This window comes from Tenebrio molitor, chromosome 5 (genome assembly GCF_963966145.1).
Source record: "Tenebrio molitor chromosome 5, icTenMoli1.1, whole genome shotgun sequence".
Lineage (NCBI taxonomy): Eukaryota > Metazoa > Arthropoda > Insecta > Coleoptera > Tenebrionidae > Tenebrio > Tenebrio molitor.
In genome coordinates, this window is record NC_091050.1 from 3,683,095 (window position 1) to 3,699,341 (window position 16,247).

Here is a 16,247-nt window from a genome sequence, read left to right on the forward strand (position 1 = left end):
AAACAAACTAAGTTATCTACAAATGTTTATTTTATACTTGTGTGATACAAGATTTTACACATATCAATAAAATTCCTGGAAGGAAAATATTTTTAGCACACCTAAACACTGAACAATGAAATAAAATACAAAATAGTACCACTAAACATTTTATTGTTAACTTAACAAAGAATGAAAAGATACAAAAGGAAAGAGTTTCATATTCTGTAAATTATTTGAGTGGTGCTTACTCCAAGTCAGGAATAGGTTCATCATCTGAATCTCCACCATCACCATCTTCTAAATCATCAAAGGAAGGTTTACCCCCACCAGCCCCTAACCCACCCATTTGTCTCATCATTTCTTCAAAATCACCACCTCCCATTCCACCCATACCTCCTACACCTTCATCACCAGAATCATCTTCATCCTGCCATTTATTAAAATCACATTTCAACCAATGATGTTTCTTTTTGTCAGATGTCAATGCTGGCCAATATGAATCTTCTGAATTAGCTTTAACTAAAATTATTTCAATACATCGTCCTCTATTAAAGCTTTTGCTTTTTTCTGGATCTATTTCTTTATATAGAGGAATTGTAACTTCATAAGTTTTTTTTTCAACACCACCGGTGCCTTTGAAAAATACAGAATCTTTAGTGAATCTACAACCAAAATTGTTAAATACACATACTGCCTTTTCTTGTTTATTGGCTTACTTAATATCAGGATCTTTAACATCCTCTAAATTTATAGTTAAAAAAACTACAGCAGTTCTTTGGGCCCACATCACTGGGGGAGGTAACCTTAAAAAGTGAGGTTAGTGACGCCTTCAAACAATTATGAATAAAAATTTTAAAAGATCATTAAATCTGAAGCATTAAAAGCTTAAGGACGAGAAGACCAAACAAAGACAATCGAAAATATGCTTAAAAGAATAAAATGTAGAATGTTCTAGAATCGATTATACACAATGCACACAACAACATGGCCGTTTATACAGAAAAATTTGAGTTAACAAAAAGTCATAAAGAAAGATATAAACAATACATTTTTAATTTTGTAGAAAGACCGTTTTAAGTGAAAACTATTCAACTCACGTTTGTTGGGTCATTTTTGGCTGTATTAATTTAAATTAAATAAAATAATACGTCCAAACTCTCCACTCCTAACCGGGAAACTGCGTGAAGTTTGCGGCTGCGCTTGCTGTCGGCTTGACAATAAGCATTCGTCAAAAGTCACTAGATTCTCTTTTATTAATTATCGGAGCGGGAACTATAAAATACACTCTTTTTTGTGGATCATTCATTTCCGTTAAATATCATTGCTGGGTGGTAATTTTTATTTTATTTGAACCCGAAGCAACTTTTATAGTGTATGTACTACTTATTAAAAAAGTGTTTCGCTTCACTTTTTAGAACCATGACGCGTACCACGTGTTCTCTTCCTGCCAATTAGAAAGTCGGTATTTCGCGGCAGGTAGTTACAAATCGTCGAAAGAGCGATATAGTCAGTGCTTTTTCATGATTGTTGTTGTATTGTTGACAAGTATCGTTACGAGGCGCGTCTTAACGTAAATTTTGAGATAGGTCAATTGACAAGTCAAGGGTCAGTAACGGTAACTTCTTATTAAAGTAAATTGGTTGTAATTTGAGAAATCGACCATATAAGCCCCAATTATTCTTCTGCTCTGATTAATTTTGTGCTACAGTGAGTATCGACGTTATCGTCTGCATTTTGTTTTGGTGTAAAGTAAATGAACAAGTCGGCCTCGTCTGGAACAGAATTTTTAAATTATTTTTTCGAAAGTTTTTAGGCAAATTTAAATGTAATATGACTTTTCTAAACTACCAGTTATGAGAAATTTTGTGCAACATTTAGTGTGGATTTAAAGTACCTATGGTGAAACAATTAAAGGGCGAAATGTCGGTGTTTAAGGATAATAATTGGGTATGTTTATTATCTATTTATTTTTTCTATAAAGCTAATGAAATAGTTAATTATTTTAGTTTTTATAACATATATTAACACTATTACAAAAGAAAGTTGAGCGTTAGAACCTATTTCATAGATATATTACAATATGTAGGAGGTATCTATTTTGGACTGAAAGTTCTATTTTTTTAATGTAACTTACAAACGAAACGATCTACTAATTGGCAAATATGTAGCAGCTTAATGGCGCTGTACAGATTTAACCGGAAATTACATTTACTGCATTTTATTTCAATAAAACACACAAATAAAAAAATATATTAGGTACTTTTATTTTTAACAGTTTAGTTGGATACTATGCCAAAATTCGTCCTGCAGTCGTTATTATCGGTTATCACATCCGCAATTAATAGAACGCCAACAGGAAGTGTGTAAAGCAATGCGCTGTTTTATGTATTGTTCAACATTTTTCGTATCTGCTTATCTTAGTCATAGACTAGGCTAGATAAAAATTTATACTAGATCTAATAGTGAAATTAAAAACCCTTTATATTGACAGTATAATCAAATAGCTGACTTTTGAATAATAAAAAAAATGTTCCTTTCGTGATTTCTGGGCCAAATTTATCAAAAGTGTTTTGACTCAAATGGTTTTATTCTTTAACTGTTAATAGTACAACGGAAATGAGCAATTCAATCACTTAAACTGAACCCTATGACGGATATTCCTCTTTAGTTTTTCTGATGTTCTACTTTTAAAATAAATCGTAATGGCAACTGTGAAACACAAAATCTCTTAGTCCCTTTTTTAGAAGCTTAGCTAAATTTAAATCTGCAGAAAATGCATTTTGTTTTTATCAACCGTGTTATAGCATTCAGCTATACATAACTCCTACATACGTTAACTTTAAAAAACTCTTAAAAAATATGTACACATAATTTACCATTTTTTTTTATTTGCACAAGAATAACTATTTTTGAGTTAGTAATAAGCGTAAATAATTATTATGTTTTTACTCGTACATCGTAGAATTATTTATTTGAACTTTAATAAAAAATGTATTAAGTGATATGTAAGTATTTATTAAACATAGAACAGTAGGGATGTTTCAAAAACTGCAACAAATTGCTTAAGTCTTAATTCAATTATTGTCTATTAAACGTCAATGTAGTACTACGTTATAATTAAATATTAGATGAATGGTGATAGTTATGGGATTGGTTCCAACAGTTCGTAATAGAAGGTGTCGGGCTCGATGGCAGATGCAGCTTTCTTCGGCGATTGTAAATTGCTCCAATGGTTCGACTAGCTCATGATAAGACATAAGATTACTGAACCATCCGACTACTCCAACTACTCCCATTATTTGCTGATTAGCAGATTTACTACTAAAGAGATACATATGTATTTTGAAGTCGAATCTTGTGCCATTAAAAAATGTAACGCAGATTTACTTACGCCTTACTTTGAGTAAGGCTTTGACCACAATCACGAAATGTAAATTCGCCCGTAATAAGTACCTGAAATCCTTACCCCCTGTGAGCTTGCTACATTACGATTCGGTACTGATCAAATGACCGAAGCAATTTATCACTTTCGCAAAAATTAAGATTACTCCTTCAGAGCAATGTACCTATCCTCGTTTCCCTTACAATTTGTCTGTTTCAGATTGTGAAACCTTTGATCTGTTTTATTAAAAAAAAACATATTCTTAAGAATAGCATGTAATCAATTATTATAGCCAACCAAGCATTTGGTAAATGTTTAGTTTATATAGTTTATAATCAAATCGCTTACTTTCATTTTACAAATATGTATCTTAAACGTATTATACGAGTAAGGTATTTGTTTTGTGAAAAGTTACAGCTTACAATTGCTTAATAATCTATGTATTTCATTGTGGCACAGATATGAATGTTTAATTATATAAATTAACGCAAGCTATTTATCGTTGCATGTTGCATATTTAGTTAGTTCTTAGTAAGCTCTTTAAATATAAAACAGAATAATAAAATTTATATCCAGAGTTGTTTTTAAATATTATTGTTACACGTTTTTTTTTAGAAAAAAATTATCTAAAAGAAAATGTCAAATTTATTCCTTTATTTATATTTCTTTAATACGATTATGATAATTTTGATTTTCTATTTGAATGGTATAAATTTCTCAACAGATTTTGTTGGAGAAATTTTATGCTCTGTAATTAATATACTCAGTGAAACTGAAAGTAGCTAATGAAAAAGCAGTAACAATTGTTTAATACAAATTAAAAAACATTCTAATGGGTTTACTTTCATTAAGAATTTTTATGATTAACTGTTTGAATTACTAATTACATATTGCTATTACCAAATTAAATTTAGGTATTTAAAATATCTTATTGACTAGTCGATGAAAATACTTGCTCATAAAAATAATATTGATAATTGTTTAGTGTAAACTAGGACGCATTTATTTTTTATGAAGAAATCGTAAAAAATGTTGATACGATGGAAAACCAACGTCAAACTTTCTTCACATGCCTCATTACACCTTAGTTTTACAAGCAAACTGTTTCTTCTTCTTCAATTTGGGTATTTCTTTGGTACGTATGTACATACATCAATAAATGAACAAACAATTTTCTTCGATAAATGTTAAATAGCATGACGATGTTAATTAAGATGTCGCGTAGAAAGTCCTTTGTGTTTTTGATGAATTCTCTTTTTACTTCTGACCTACTCGTACCTACAAACATACACCTAATGTAAATAATAAAACGCCACTGACTGACTGAGTTTTTTTTTTCAAAACTATATTATACATATGAGACTTTGTGAAGTTACAATATTTCCGTAACATAGAATTTTGTGTTTTTCACAACATTTTAGTTACAAAGAGCAACATTTTTTGTACATTCTTTACAACAATGTGTCGGGTGCAGCACTGTCATAATTATTTATGTATATCGAAAACATATGCATTTGATTTCGATTATGTATTAGTTGGATCGTCGTAAATGATTGCTCTATTTTGAATAAACTAATTGCGTAATATTTGTAATTACTTGCAATAACTATAAAGGCCATTACTTTATTTATTTATGAATATGTATAAGAACAAGAAGTAGTTTTTCTATAATAATGATGTCAATTCTTTGATATCAATGTCAATGTTCATTACATAAGAATCATAAGATTATCTAAGCATAAAAGACGACCATACTATGACACTTTTCTATCGATAAAAGTAGACCGCAGGATGTGAGGTGTCGTTGACGAGAACTTCTGTTATTTGTCCTGTTCAATTTATCGTTACAACGTATTCTGTAATTTTAGCATTTTTTTTATTTATGTTTGTTATAAAGGCTTGTATTGGTAAATAGTATTATGTAATACTCTTGCTGGCATTACTCCAAGTAAATGTATCTGCTACCGTAATTTCATATGTTTTTATTGTATGCATATGTAAACTACATATTACAATAATTGCTACGTTTTGTATAATGATAATAATTTGATTATAGCTGCTATTATTTTTCGAAAAAGTAGGTCCTATATAGTGCTAAATTTGATCAGTAAGTGTGGCAGTTCTTGTTACTAAATTACCCCCAGATAAAGAAGTAGGAACCACAAATTTATCAAATTCACAAAAAAATTAGAAAAAATGAGATGAGAATGTGGAAAAATCATATTTATAAAGGGCAATAAGATTGCTGTATTTGAAAATAAAGAATACGTTTTGGCACAGATTCCTCTATTCCCTATATCGTATTCAACTTTATAAATTCAGTATGGGCAAAAGTATTGAGGCAACTGAAATACAGTTAAATAACATAAAAAATATAATGGTATAGTTTCACTTTTTAATTATTTCATGTCGAAAGTCTTCACAAACATAGACGGATGTTCGATGTTGGTTCCTAAAAGTTACAAACACTTTGTCAACAATATGCTGTATTTCCTACTTAACTTCACAACTTTAAGTAAGACGTTATCAACAATTAAATCACATCTATAACTTGCTAATTTCTTTAAGGTTACTTATATATCAAAATTCTCACGTAACAAAAACAAAACAATGCATCATTGTTTTTTATTTAAATTGGTAAAAGTAGGTGTAATGTGTTAGGTATTCTTCAATTGAAATACTGTTGATTTATTTTACTTTCCTTTAGTTTAACGTACATATTATGTGCTTATTTGATAGTTTAATGACCTTTAATTTCGACTTAATTGCTTAATAATTTAATAATTTCAAACGGAAGGAAATAATTGCAGAATATCCATGAGACGATTTCACAATACACAATAAAGAAGATGCTAACGTAACAATAACAAAAATTGAGCTGACAATACTTGTACTGTGAATTTCTATAAGCTAAAATAATATCAAAAATCAACAATTTTTACATGGTCATTTAGCATGCGAAAACAATCTTTAAACGCCATTTTAAAGATAATGCTATTGTGTATTTAAACCAGTTCACGTTTTTTGAAGGATAAACATTCATATTAAGTAGTTGATATATTGTGCAACCATTTGTCGCAAATTTCAGCGTTCGACTTTTAAGATTTCGCACTTGTCACTTTTTAAACTTTGTGAAAGTAAAGACCACCTAATTTTAAATAAATTTGAATAAATCAGTATTCTGTGGATATAAAACATCGTTGCGAGAACTGTGTATAACACATAATAATTATTTGACACTAAAATAAATGTTCACCATGTGGGTTCCCAAAAACAATCTTGTAACAAGAACCAAATATTCAAATAGGTTAAATGTAAATTTAATTATACACTTTGCAAGTTTTTATCGGATGTTTTTACGCTTTCTTTCTTATTCTCCGCGCCCAATGGAGCAAAACCGAATTTTTCCCGATGATCTTAATTATGCAGTAAATTAAGATTCAAGATAATCAAACTAATTAATTAGATTCTATTATTTCCCATTTTGGACTGTAGACAGGGTTTCATTACAAATATACGTGTATTGTAATTTGCAATATAAGGACATGATACCTTTTATAGTGACTTCCACTTAAAATTTTATCTTTAATTTCAAAAATTATCAGGAGAAAGTTATCTTTACATTACATAAGACCCAGCTGAATAATTGTTAAGTGTAATTACTGTTCTTTGCATATATTTTTGATGAGTAGGTCCTTGACACTGACGATGCTGTGAACGTTTTCATGGTTCGCAATTGTCATTGTCACTGTCACTTAGCAAAGAGCGGTTAAAATAAAAACGTTGTAAGGGAAATGCTCTTTCACCTACTTTAAATTCAGAACAATGACTAGAACTCGGTGGAAGTAATGTGAAACTCAATTGTCGCTGCTTAATGGATTAATATTATTAGCTAGTCACAGTAAGAACAATGACAGTGTTAATGATCGTCATCCAAACACCGAACGATTTTCAACCGTAAAAAGAACGGTTTACAAATTTCATTTCTAACATGTTCTTTATATTTGTTAAACATTGCATAAGGTTTGTAACAATTCTTTGCAAGTGTATACGTTTATAAATTATAGAAGGCGAGCCGATAGTTACGTTTAGGCCTCAGGCAACACCTAGTAGACCATGCCATGTCTTAGACCGACTTATTGGAGAAAGTGATTAAACCAGAATTGTACGAATCCGATCGTTTGAAAAATCTTAATTTGCAATAAGATGGTTATAGTAAGCCAACGAAAAATTTTTATAAACGTTTTTTTGAACGCCGTATGGTTCGTTAAAGTTGCAGGATATTTTGAAATTAGAATGTTGCCAATGATGTATTGACAAAATTATGTAATTACCTGCCACAACCAGTTTCAACTTCATCTGACGTATTTGCATTTTAGACTTTAAATGTTACATATTTAAAAATCAAGTTTCTTTGGTAATTTCCAGTCGCTTAAACTTACCTCTAAGCCTACATTACTTAATAATTAATGGGTTTGTATTTCCCTATCTACTTCTCGAAAAATTAAAATATTTCTAATGACCTTGAATTTGAACAAATTTAAATATGTGTATTACTTAAAAAGACTCTTTCTAATAGCAAAGACAGGTTGTTCCGGCGAATAACTAAGGAAAGTATTTCCTGCATATTGTTTTTCACATATTAATAAAGAAATATGAGAGTTTTATATTAATTCTTGCTAAATAATTAACTGTTGCAAAGTTTTACTTGATTATAAAATAAAATCAGCCGACTATTTTAAAATAATAAGAATTGATATTTCCAACTAATTGTTCGTATGGCTGTCTGGTTACTCGAATAAATATGAAAGTTTGTGGTAATCGAGTATTAATTAAAGAAAAATGTTGACATAAAACACCAAGCGAGGAACATATGTATACTAAAAAATTATGAATTTTATTAACTACATACATATAATATTTTTGATACTAATTATTATTACTAATTATGAGTATTATCACCATAATGGGTAATATGACTTAATATTAATAACAATTACATGCAAAAGTTGCACAATATTTGTGTTACTTCCAATTAATTGTTAGCATAAATGTATGCTAACAAAAATGTGTATTTTAAGTTGTGAATATAATGCTGTTAGCTATTCTGCGAGAAAAGTGCATATTTTATACAGCCGAATGTTTGTTTTAATTTTTAGTATATTATTGTTCATTCGTTTAATAAAATCATGTAGTTTACTAAGCTGTGGTTGCTTATGATTATCACAATTAAATTTATTAGGTGTTTGCTACAAAATACGAAAATTCCGTTTTTCGCAGTCGAATTCAACGGAAGTAGAAGCTGCCAGATAAAAATATTTACATATCTCCATTACCATGAGAATATCATCACTGTTGTGTTGATACATGCAGTATCCTGTCATCTAAACATTATAAAAGTATCAACAAAGTGCGAGATTTGAATACAATGAAATTATTTTTTCAACGTACGTGCTTTCTAAATGATAAAGGAATTCTTGTATTTCAGATAAAAGACACTATTTTTTAGTAGTCATTATAGATGAACAGTTTCATTGAATGGTGACCCTATTTTAATTAAATAGACACAAGCCACTACCAGTGTCCGACTTGGTTCTTAAAACTTAACTGTTCTACATATTATGCAGACAATGCTCGTACGCATTACAACAGTAAACAACAGTAAGTTGATGGAATAGCGGCACCCTCTATTTGTTCTCGGATAAATAGATCACATAAAATAAACGGTAAGAAACGTACGTGATGTAGGTGTTATCGTTACGGAAGTTTAAAGACTATTCTACTGCCAAGTACAGAATCAGAATGAATCACATACTTTTTATGGACATTTAGTATAAGGATTTCATGAACGCGTCAGTGGAATTTGACAGGAGTTGAACACTTTATTTAGCGATTTATTTTCACTCTTTCGTAATTTTCAACATCCAAAAAGGAGAATTGGCGTTTTGTAAACCAGATTGTATTATTATCAAGTCAAATTATTTTCAAATTGCTCAAAAAGGCGAATGCTTTTTGAATGATTTTGAAGCACTAGTGCGCGAAATCTACGTTCGCGGTTGACTGTTGCGGTCGCGAAATGTCATTTTGAAGGTAGTGAGTTAAAAAAAAATCCTTTTTTGCTAATGAAACGTGTTTTAAACATTGAATTCAAGTATGGTTGAATTTGAATAAATCGTTCATTATTCATAGATATTTTTTATAGGAGTAGGTATATGTATATTTCAGAATGCACGTTATGGTTAAGTGAAACTATTTCATTTTAACTACGAATCGTGCACGGTAAATTGTAGAAATTATAAATGATTTAAAGGTTACATAAATCAGTTCTACAGATTTCGTATTAATTAAATACAGTTCTCTTTCCTATATGCATATACTTATACGTGTTAATATATGCAACTGTTCCACACTATTTACAAATTTATTTAAACTTTTTGAAAGGTTGTAATTGCGCGGTTTTGTAACATTTCGTACCGATATACATATTAGTTTCAAAAAATTTCAAACATAATTTGCAAATTAATTATCGAGGCCATACCAGATTTTTAAATGCACTAACGCATATGGGTTTTTGACTTTCGCTCCTTTCGATTTCTACAAAAATAAACATGAAAATATCAAATAGTATTCTAAAGGTTAACGATTTATTACATACTTGATAAATATGTTTTAAATATGAATATATCTATTTTTTTGACGATTCGATATGACTGAAGAAACTACATTTATGTTTAAAACATCAAAACAGAGGTCTTGGTTATTATATTCTGGTATTTAAGCAAACGAAAAAATACTCAATAATTCAGCAAAACACGTGCAGTTTAACTCGGGTCATAATTCATTGTTTGTTTATTCAATTATTTTTATTATTCATTCTTTTTCCTGACTTGTTGATGGTGCTGTAAATATTAGTGAAAGTGCTAACAATGTCCATGACATTCGGAATCTGGCAACGGGCTATTTAAAATTTAATTTATTAATTAGAATGAATACATAAAACAGAAATCAAGATAGAGTTAGATTTGTAATCTCAAAAGATAAACACTTTCCTTTAAAAAAATGCTGTTGGAACATTTTAAAACATGTACATGTACTGTAGTGGGAAATCTCATTACAGCATTAGTCAGTGATTTTAGTCAAAAAAGTAAAAGGATTTTATTACTTAGCACAGATCCGGTCTTACACTTGCCTTGATAGAGCGTAGTTACCTTAATTTGCTAACTAAATACCTTTAAAATTAAAATGTGATGGTTATAATTACCTTCCTTTTCTTGTGGTACTACTGTTGAAATTTCAAGGAAGTGGCATTACAGACTTTGAGTGTAGTAACAACGTTTTGGTTAACAAAATTTAATTAAAAATTAATTTATTTGATTTGCCACATTATATGTGTCTTTTTTATACTACAGATAGATACAGTATTCTACTGATCAATGAAACGACTTTTTTGAAGAAATTACAGCGCTTAGGGTAATTACCGGGCTAAACAAGAAATTTTATTTAGACTTAACATGTTTGTAAACCTTGCACAGTTTTATGCACATGTGTTAAAAGTTACTGCAAGAGGAACATTTTAGTTGCCGTTACTCATTATGTTGTTAATTGACGCTCGCACGTATATAACAAAATATAATATTTTGAAAAGTTTTATTAATGGTCATATGCATGTAGACAGCAGTAAATCCGTTGGCGAATAACGGGAATTAGTGGATATTATTTATCGTTAATTTAATGAGGTACTCAACTAATTTCAATAATTCACGCCACGAGAACGTTGACTACAGAAATTAGATCAAAAATTAATTATACAGACTGAAATCGAAACACAAAGTTGAGTACGCCACTGATGTCACGGTAGGAAAAATAGTAATAGTTATCGAGTGCAACGCAAAAAAGGTGCAAACAGTTTTGTTATCGCGGGTGATAGTACCGCGTTTTTATTCATAGTATTCTTATACGTTTTTGGCGGCTCTGTGTATTTAAAGTGTTTTTCGGTTATTTCATTCATAGTAAGGCTTGTGACTCTCTGTTTTAAAGCGTTTTTGCGGCTATTCATGTTTCGATTTATTAGAGATGGAATGAAGGTAAATTGGATTTTATGAATTTAAAATGTTGAGAAGCACTCAAAAATTAAACACAATATTCTGTATCCAAATTCTATTCTATTTCTAAAAAAACGTTGTGATAATAGTTATTAAGGTATCAAGGGTGTTATAAAGGTTGATAACGCGCGAGGTCGGCAGAGTGAGACACCAGGGCCTCTGGCCCGAGGGGAGCACGCCGATGCATATATTTTTTATCACTATTTAAAACATTTGTACCTTGATAAAAAATATTCAAATCCCAATGTATATGAAGCAAAGATAATCCTACGCAATCCAAAAAAGGCGAATCAAGTTGGTTGTGTTTAAGACGCAGATATTCTGTAGCAGCACTACAAAGGACAATTCAAGCCTGTTAGTTGTTTTTATAATTTTGTTTCAGGTTCACAAAATTCCTTTATTCTTTTAAACAAGCTTGTTAATAAAAATAATAACTATTATCAAGCTTTAATTATAAACTGCAAAAAAGAAAGCTGTGGGTATAAAGCTTCAAGATTTGACTATCTAGCTTCTAGCAGATATACTATAACATTCACCGAAACATTAAAGAAAGAACAATTGACCACAGGTACACTACAAAAAATATATAAGAATACAAATTGAAAGAAAGTTTTGTACTAACTCAGAAAATGATACTTTAATAAACTTCTAACACGTATTTTTAAAATTATTATTTATTATTTTGAGTTTTTATTTAATTTTTCAATTTTTTTTAAATCTATGAATCTGATGTAAAGTAATTTTCTTGGGTATACATATTTGTCTGCATTCCTTAATACTTTAATGTAAAAAATTGATTTTTAATTCACATTCAGATTTTTTTCAAGAACTGAATTTTCATTTCAAGAATTGTGCAAGAAATCATTATACACTAGACAACAAAAGCTTTCGGTAACAGTCTCCACTTTTTAAATAATGTATTTGTTTATCTGAACGGTGGATAGTTGTTTTTTATGTTGTAGGCGACCACTGTGCTTTTAAGTAATCTTGTGCAGTAATCTACTGTAGTATTTTAGGTTTTTTTTTGCAAAAATCCTTAAATAAAAACTAGTTCCTTGTAGGAGAAACATGTAAAAGATAGCGTAGTTGCCATTTCCATATAAAGAAGCAGCGATAAAAACAATTATGTTCTTAAGAGTCAGATATTGTACATTCGTTACGTAAATACCAATAAATGGCGAAAAACAACGAAGTTGTGGATTAAACCACAACATAATCGATGAAAGTTGAAGATTCGACAGTAATTATTTCAAGATTCCAGGTCAAGACTGACCATGAGGTGATGTAATTTATTAAGCAAGATCGCCTCCGCATAAGAAGCTGGATTCTACAGATCCCTTTTTAAAAACTGATAGTTAATTAGCCACATTTGCAATAAAAAATGGTGCGACTTCTAATAGCAAACCACTTCAAACCCACACCATTCTTTTATATGTATAATAAGTAATGATTAACAAAAATAGTCGATAAATCAACACTTTTCTTTTTATTATTTAACATTATGAAGGTATGTAATATTTGATACTAATAATGTATCAATAAAGTTTTATAATACATAATTTATTTGTATAATTGTGTATAATCTTAGGTGTATAAAATCTCGGTTTCTAAATTGTTTCTTCTAGCAGGAAATTGTTGAGAATTTTATAACTCATTACAATTTGTCTAGGTAAAAAATTTCGTTCCGTGACCCTGTTTGTTTTTCTTAAGTGTTTTAATTAAAATAACTTCTTCCATAATGAACATGGTCTGCAAACTGCAAATTATTAACTGACCCACTGTCCCGATAAATTTAATAACAACTTTTTCTTGCTACAACTTTATTCTTATGTATTTATATGTAGTACGTACATGTAAGCATGTTTTTGAGTAAGATCAATTATATTTTCTCTTATATCATTAATGTGGGGACTCTCATTATTTGTAATAATTAAATAATTGATCGCAATATTTATTCTTTCACATAAAAACATATTTTAAGCAACTTATAACGACCATATTCACAAACAAACAATAGTTGGTGGATAACAATTTATAAAATTATGAATATATAAATAATTCTCAGCCTTAGAAACCTTAATTAGCATTTTCCTGCAAATATTTATAATTACATACCAATCCCTATGAAGTTTGTTGGAATTTTTATCTTAGCCGAAAATGATAAATGGTTATTTTTGAAAATATCAAAGAACATTAGTTAACCTACGTTCGTATTTTAAAATTATAATTAACTATTAAGACCGTTTCTTTAACCAAAATTTTACAACCATTGTTTGTAACTCAAAAAGCATTAACAATAAACAATACTTAAAGTTTAAAATTTCTGTCGTTTTATTTTTTTCTTACTTTCATAAGACAAATTGTGCAAGATTTGTATCGAGTGTTGTTTTAAATTTCACCTCATACAGGTTACGGATCACGGATCAGCTATTTAAATCTTACATTTTACACGTGCGTTCACAATCGACTCTTCAACGCCTACTACGAGGTGAAATGTAAAAAAACACCCGATATTTAGTATAAGCATATAACTTTTCTACACTTTCGAAACAATTTTTTTGTACTCGTAGCCTCAAAATCGGTCTTTCCCGGTTATCTTCGAAATGCGGGAATAGTTACTTTCGATTTAAGTCGCTCATACTTGAGTATGAGGTTGAAATTTGAAGCACGACGCCTTAGCCGAGTGATGCAAAACAGATTGAAACATTTTCCATGTCTTTGTGTACTATTTCCGTTTGCTTAGAACACATTTGATCAGGTTTATCATTATTATATTCTGAACTATGTATTTAGGGTTGTCGGCATCTGAGAAAAGTAACCAGATTTTGATGGTAGTGAATAAAAGAGGCGACGCAAGTGAATCTACACATCGGTTTCAATTTCAGTTGCGGTCATGCTTTTTTTAACAAAATATTTTATTATGGTTCGCTGCCCAATGTTTTTTATTGTCTAGTAGTTGTGTTGGTACACTGACCACTGTCAAATAACTGTTCAGTATGCAACATTCAAAATTTTCAGGTATACCTAATAATAAGATAAGAATCACGGTTTAGAATGTATCAGAAATCTAAGTGATTAAGGCATCACAGATATGTACTCGTACATATGTTGGGCAGCGAAACCGCCTATGTATTTACCTATATGTCGAATAAGTGAATATTTTGCGTAGATTTTGACAATCCCCATCTTCTTCCATACTGGACTAGGTACCCAAACACCATAGGACACACTTTATTAGCTAACAAACAGCTGTTATCGTACTTAAGTGTACTGGACAGTTTTACAGCAAATAATTATTACTTAAGTGACAGCATAAGCGTGGTGGATGGCCATTAGTCAAGCTGGGCTAGGGTTTGGCGGTTGTCATTGCTTTACATAATTAGGTATTTATACTTACGGACAAAAACAATGCATTACATATTATTCTTCACCCACTTTCTTATAGTGGAAATAGAAAATTAAAAAAAAAGTTATAATTGTACCTCGATTCAGTACCTTCCAATAAATTAATGATTAATGCGTCGTGGGATAACCATCTAATAAAACATTACAAATTCATTCCTATTTCGAGCTTTATTGAAAGACAAATAATTTGAATCAACAATATCCCAAGCTATCCACTTGTGTTATCTTTACCACCTTTCCTACATCTACCTCCACCTTTTCCCAATTTTTCATCAGTAGATCCGTAGTTCAGATTGGTTGTTCTGTTGCTTTCGTCTTGTTGTTCTTCACTTGTTCCACCTTGTCCTCCTTGACCTCCTGCCCCTCCTCCTCCTCCACCTCCCCCACTACCGCCATCTTGTCCATCGCTACCAGGTTGTCCGCCTCTGCCACCTTTACCACCCTGACCACCCTTGTTACATCCTCCACCACGGCCTCCAGATTTGTTTATACTACCGTCTGCGCTTTTACTGTTTTTGTCATTTGTATCACTTGAGTTCCCATCATCATCATCATCACTTGATCCTCCACCTTTGCCTCCTTGTCCTCCGTATTTTCCTCCTCCACTCCCTCCGGAGCCTCCTCTGCTTCCTCCTCCGCCTCCTCCTCCACCTCCTCCTCCGCCTCCACCACCGCCGCCGCGACCTCCACGTCCGCCGCAACCGCCACCAGTTCCCCCTGTAGAACCTGCGCCACCTCTAAGTCCTGTCATAAAGTTTCTACTGTGTTTCGCATCAGTGTGAGCGTCATTTTCGATGGCATCGTTTAGGAAGGCATAATATTCTGGGTAATCATCAACACTATGTGGAAATCCCTCTGTTTTGTTCCATGACATTGGATAAAAGAAATTATTTAACAAAAATTTTAAAGAATATTAAATTGTCAAAGTGATTAACTACTGACATCACAAGTACCGAAACTACTTGACTAAAATAAATTGAATTTGTATAATTAAGCAATAATTATAAATTGTTTCTATTGTTAAACCTAATTAGGATATGTTTGAATTATTAAGATATCATAACGAAGGCACTTTACTTCAATATCTTGTTCCTTTTTATAATACATTTAATATTATTTTATTTGCTTTCAATGTCTTGTAATTACAACATTTCTAATTTGTAATAATTTTTCTGATGTTATTATTTTCAATAATGGAGATACGTACTTTTAAAGGTCCTAGTACGAGGAAAGCGAGTTTCATCATGCAGAAAATTTCCAGAGCTTTGTTTATAAAGTTATGGTTTGGTTTGACCACTACAAGACGTATTAACATTTAAGTCTTCATGACTAATATACCTAAATACTAAACCACACACACGTAGTTATTATACAGA

At 30.7% G+C, this 16,247-nt stretch overlaps 2 protein-coding genes across 2 annotated transcripts; both read right to left on the reverse strand.

Moving 5' to 3' along the window:
* Positions 1–136: 136 nt before the first annotated feature.
* On the reverse strand, positions 137–1,240 carry p23. Its single transcript, XM_069047032.1, has 3 exons — positions 1,080–1,240; positions 699–785; positions 137–644 (listed from the first exon to the last, which is right to left on the reverse strand). Exons 1-3 carry the CDS (start codon positions 1,091–1,093, stop codon positions 227–229), a joined length of 519 nt encoding a protein of 172 aa, XP_068903133.1. The 5' UTR covers positions 1,094–1,240; the 3' UTR covers positions 137–226.
* A 13,839-nt stretch (positions 1,241–15,079) lies between these two features.
* On the reverse strand, positions 15,080–15,745 carry LOC138130253 (uncharacterized). The gene has a single exon (XM_069046681.1). It carries the CDS (start codon positions 15,743–15,745, stop codon positions 15,080–15,082), a length of 666 nt encoding a protein of 221 aa, XP_068902782.1.
* Positions 15,746–16,247: the final 502 nt, after the last annotated feature.

Bases quoted from the DNA above. Each gene is read 5' to 3' on its own strand.
- p23 (XM_069047032.1), bottom strand. The intron at 645-698 runs GTAAGCCAATAA...TTTTGGTTGTAG, and splicing joins GTTAAAGATCCTGATATTAA to ATTCACTAAAGATTCTGTAT.
- LOC138130253 (XM_069046681.1), bottom strand. From the start codon at position 15,745: ATGTCATGGAACAAAACAGAGGGATTTCCACATAGTGTTGATGATTAC.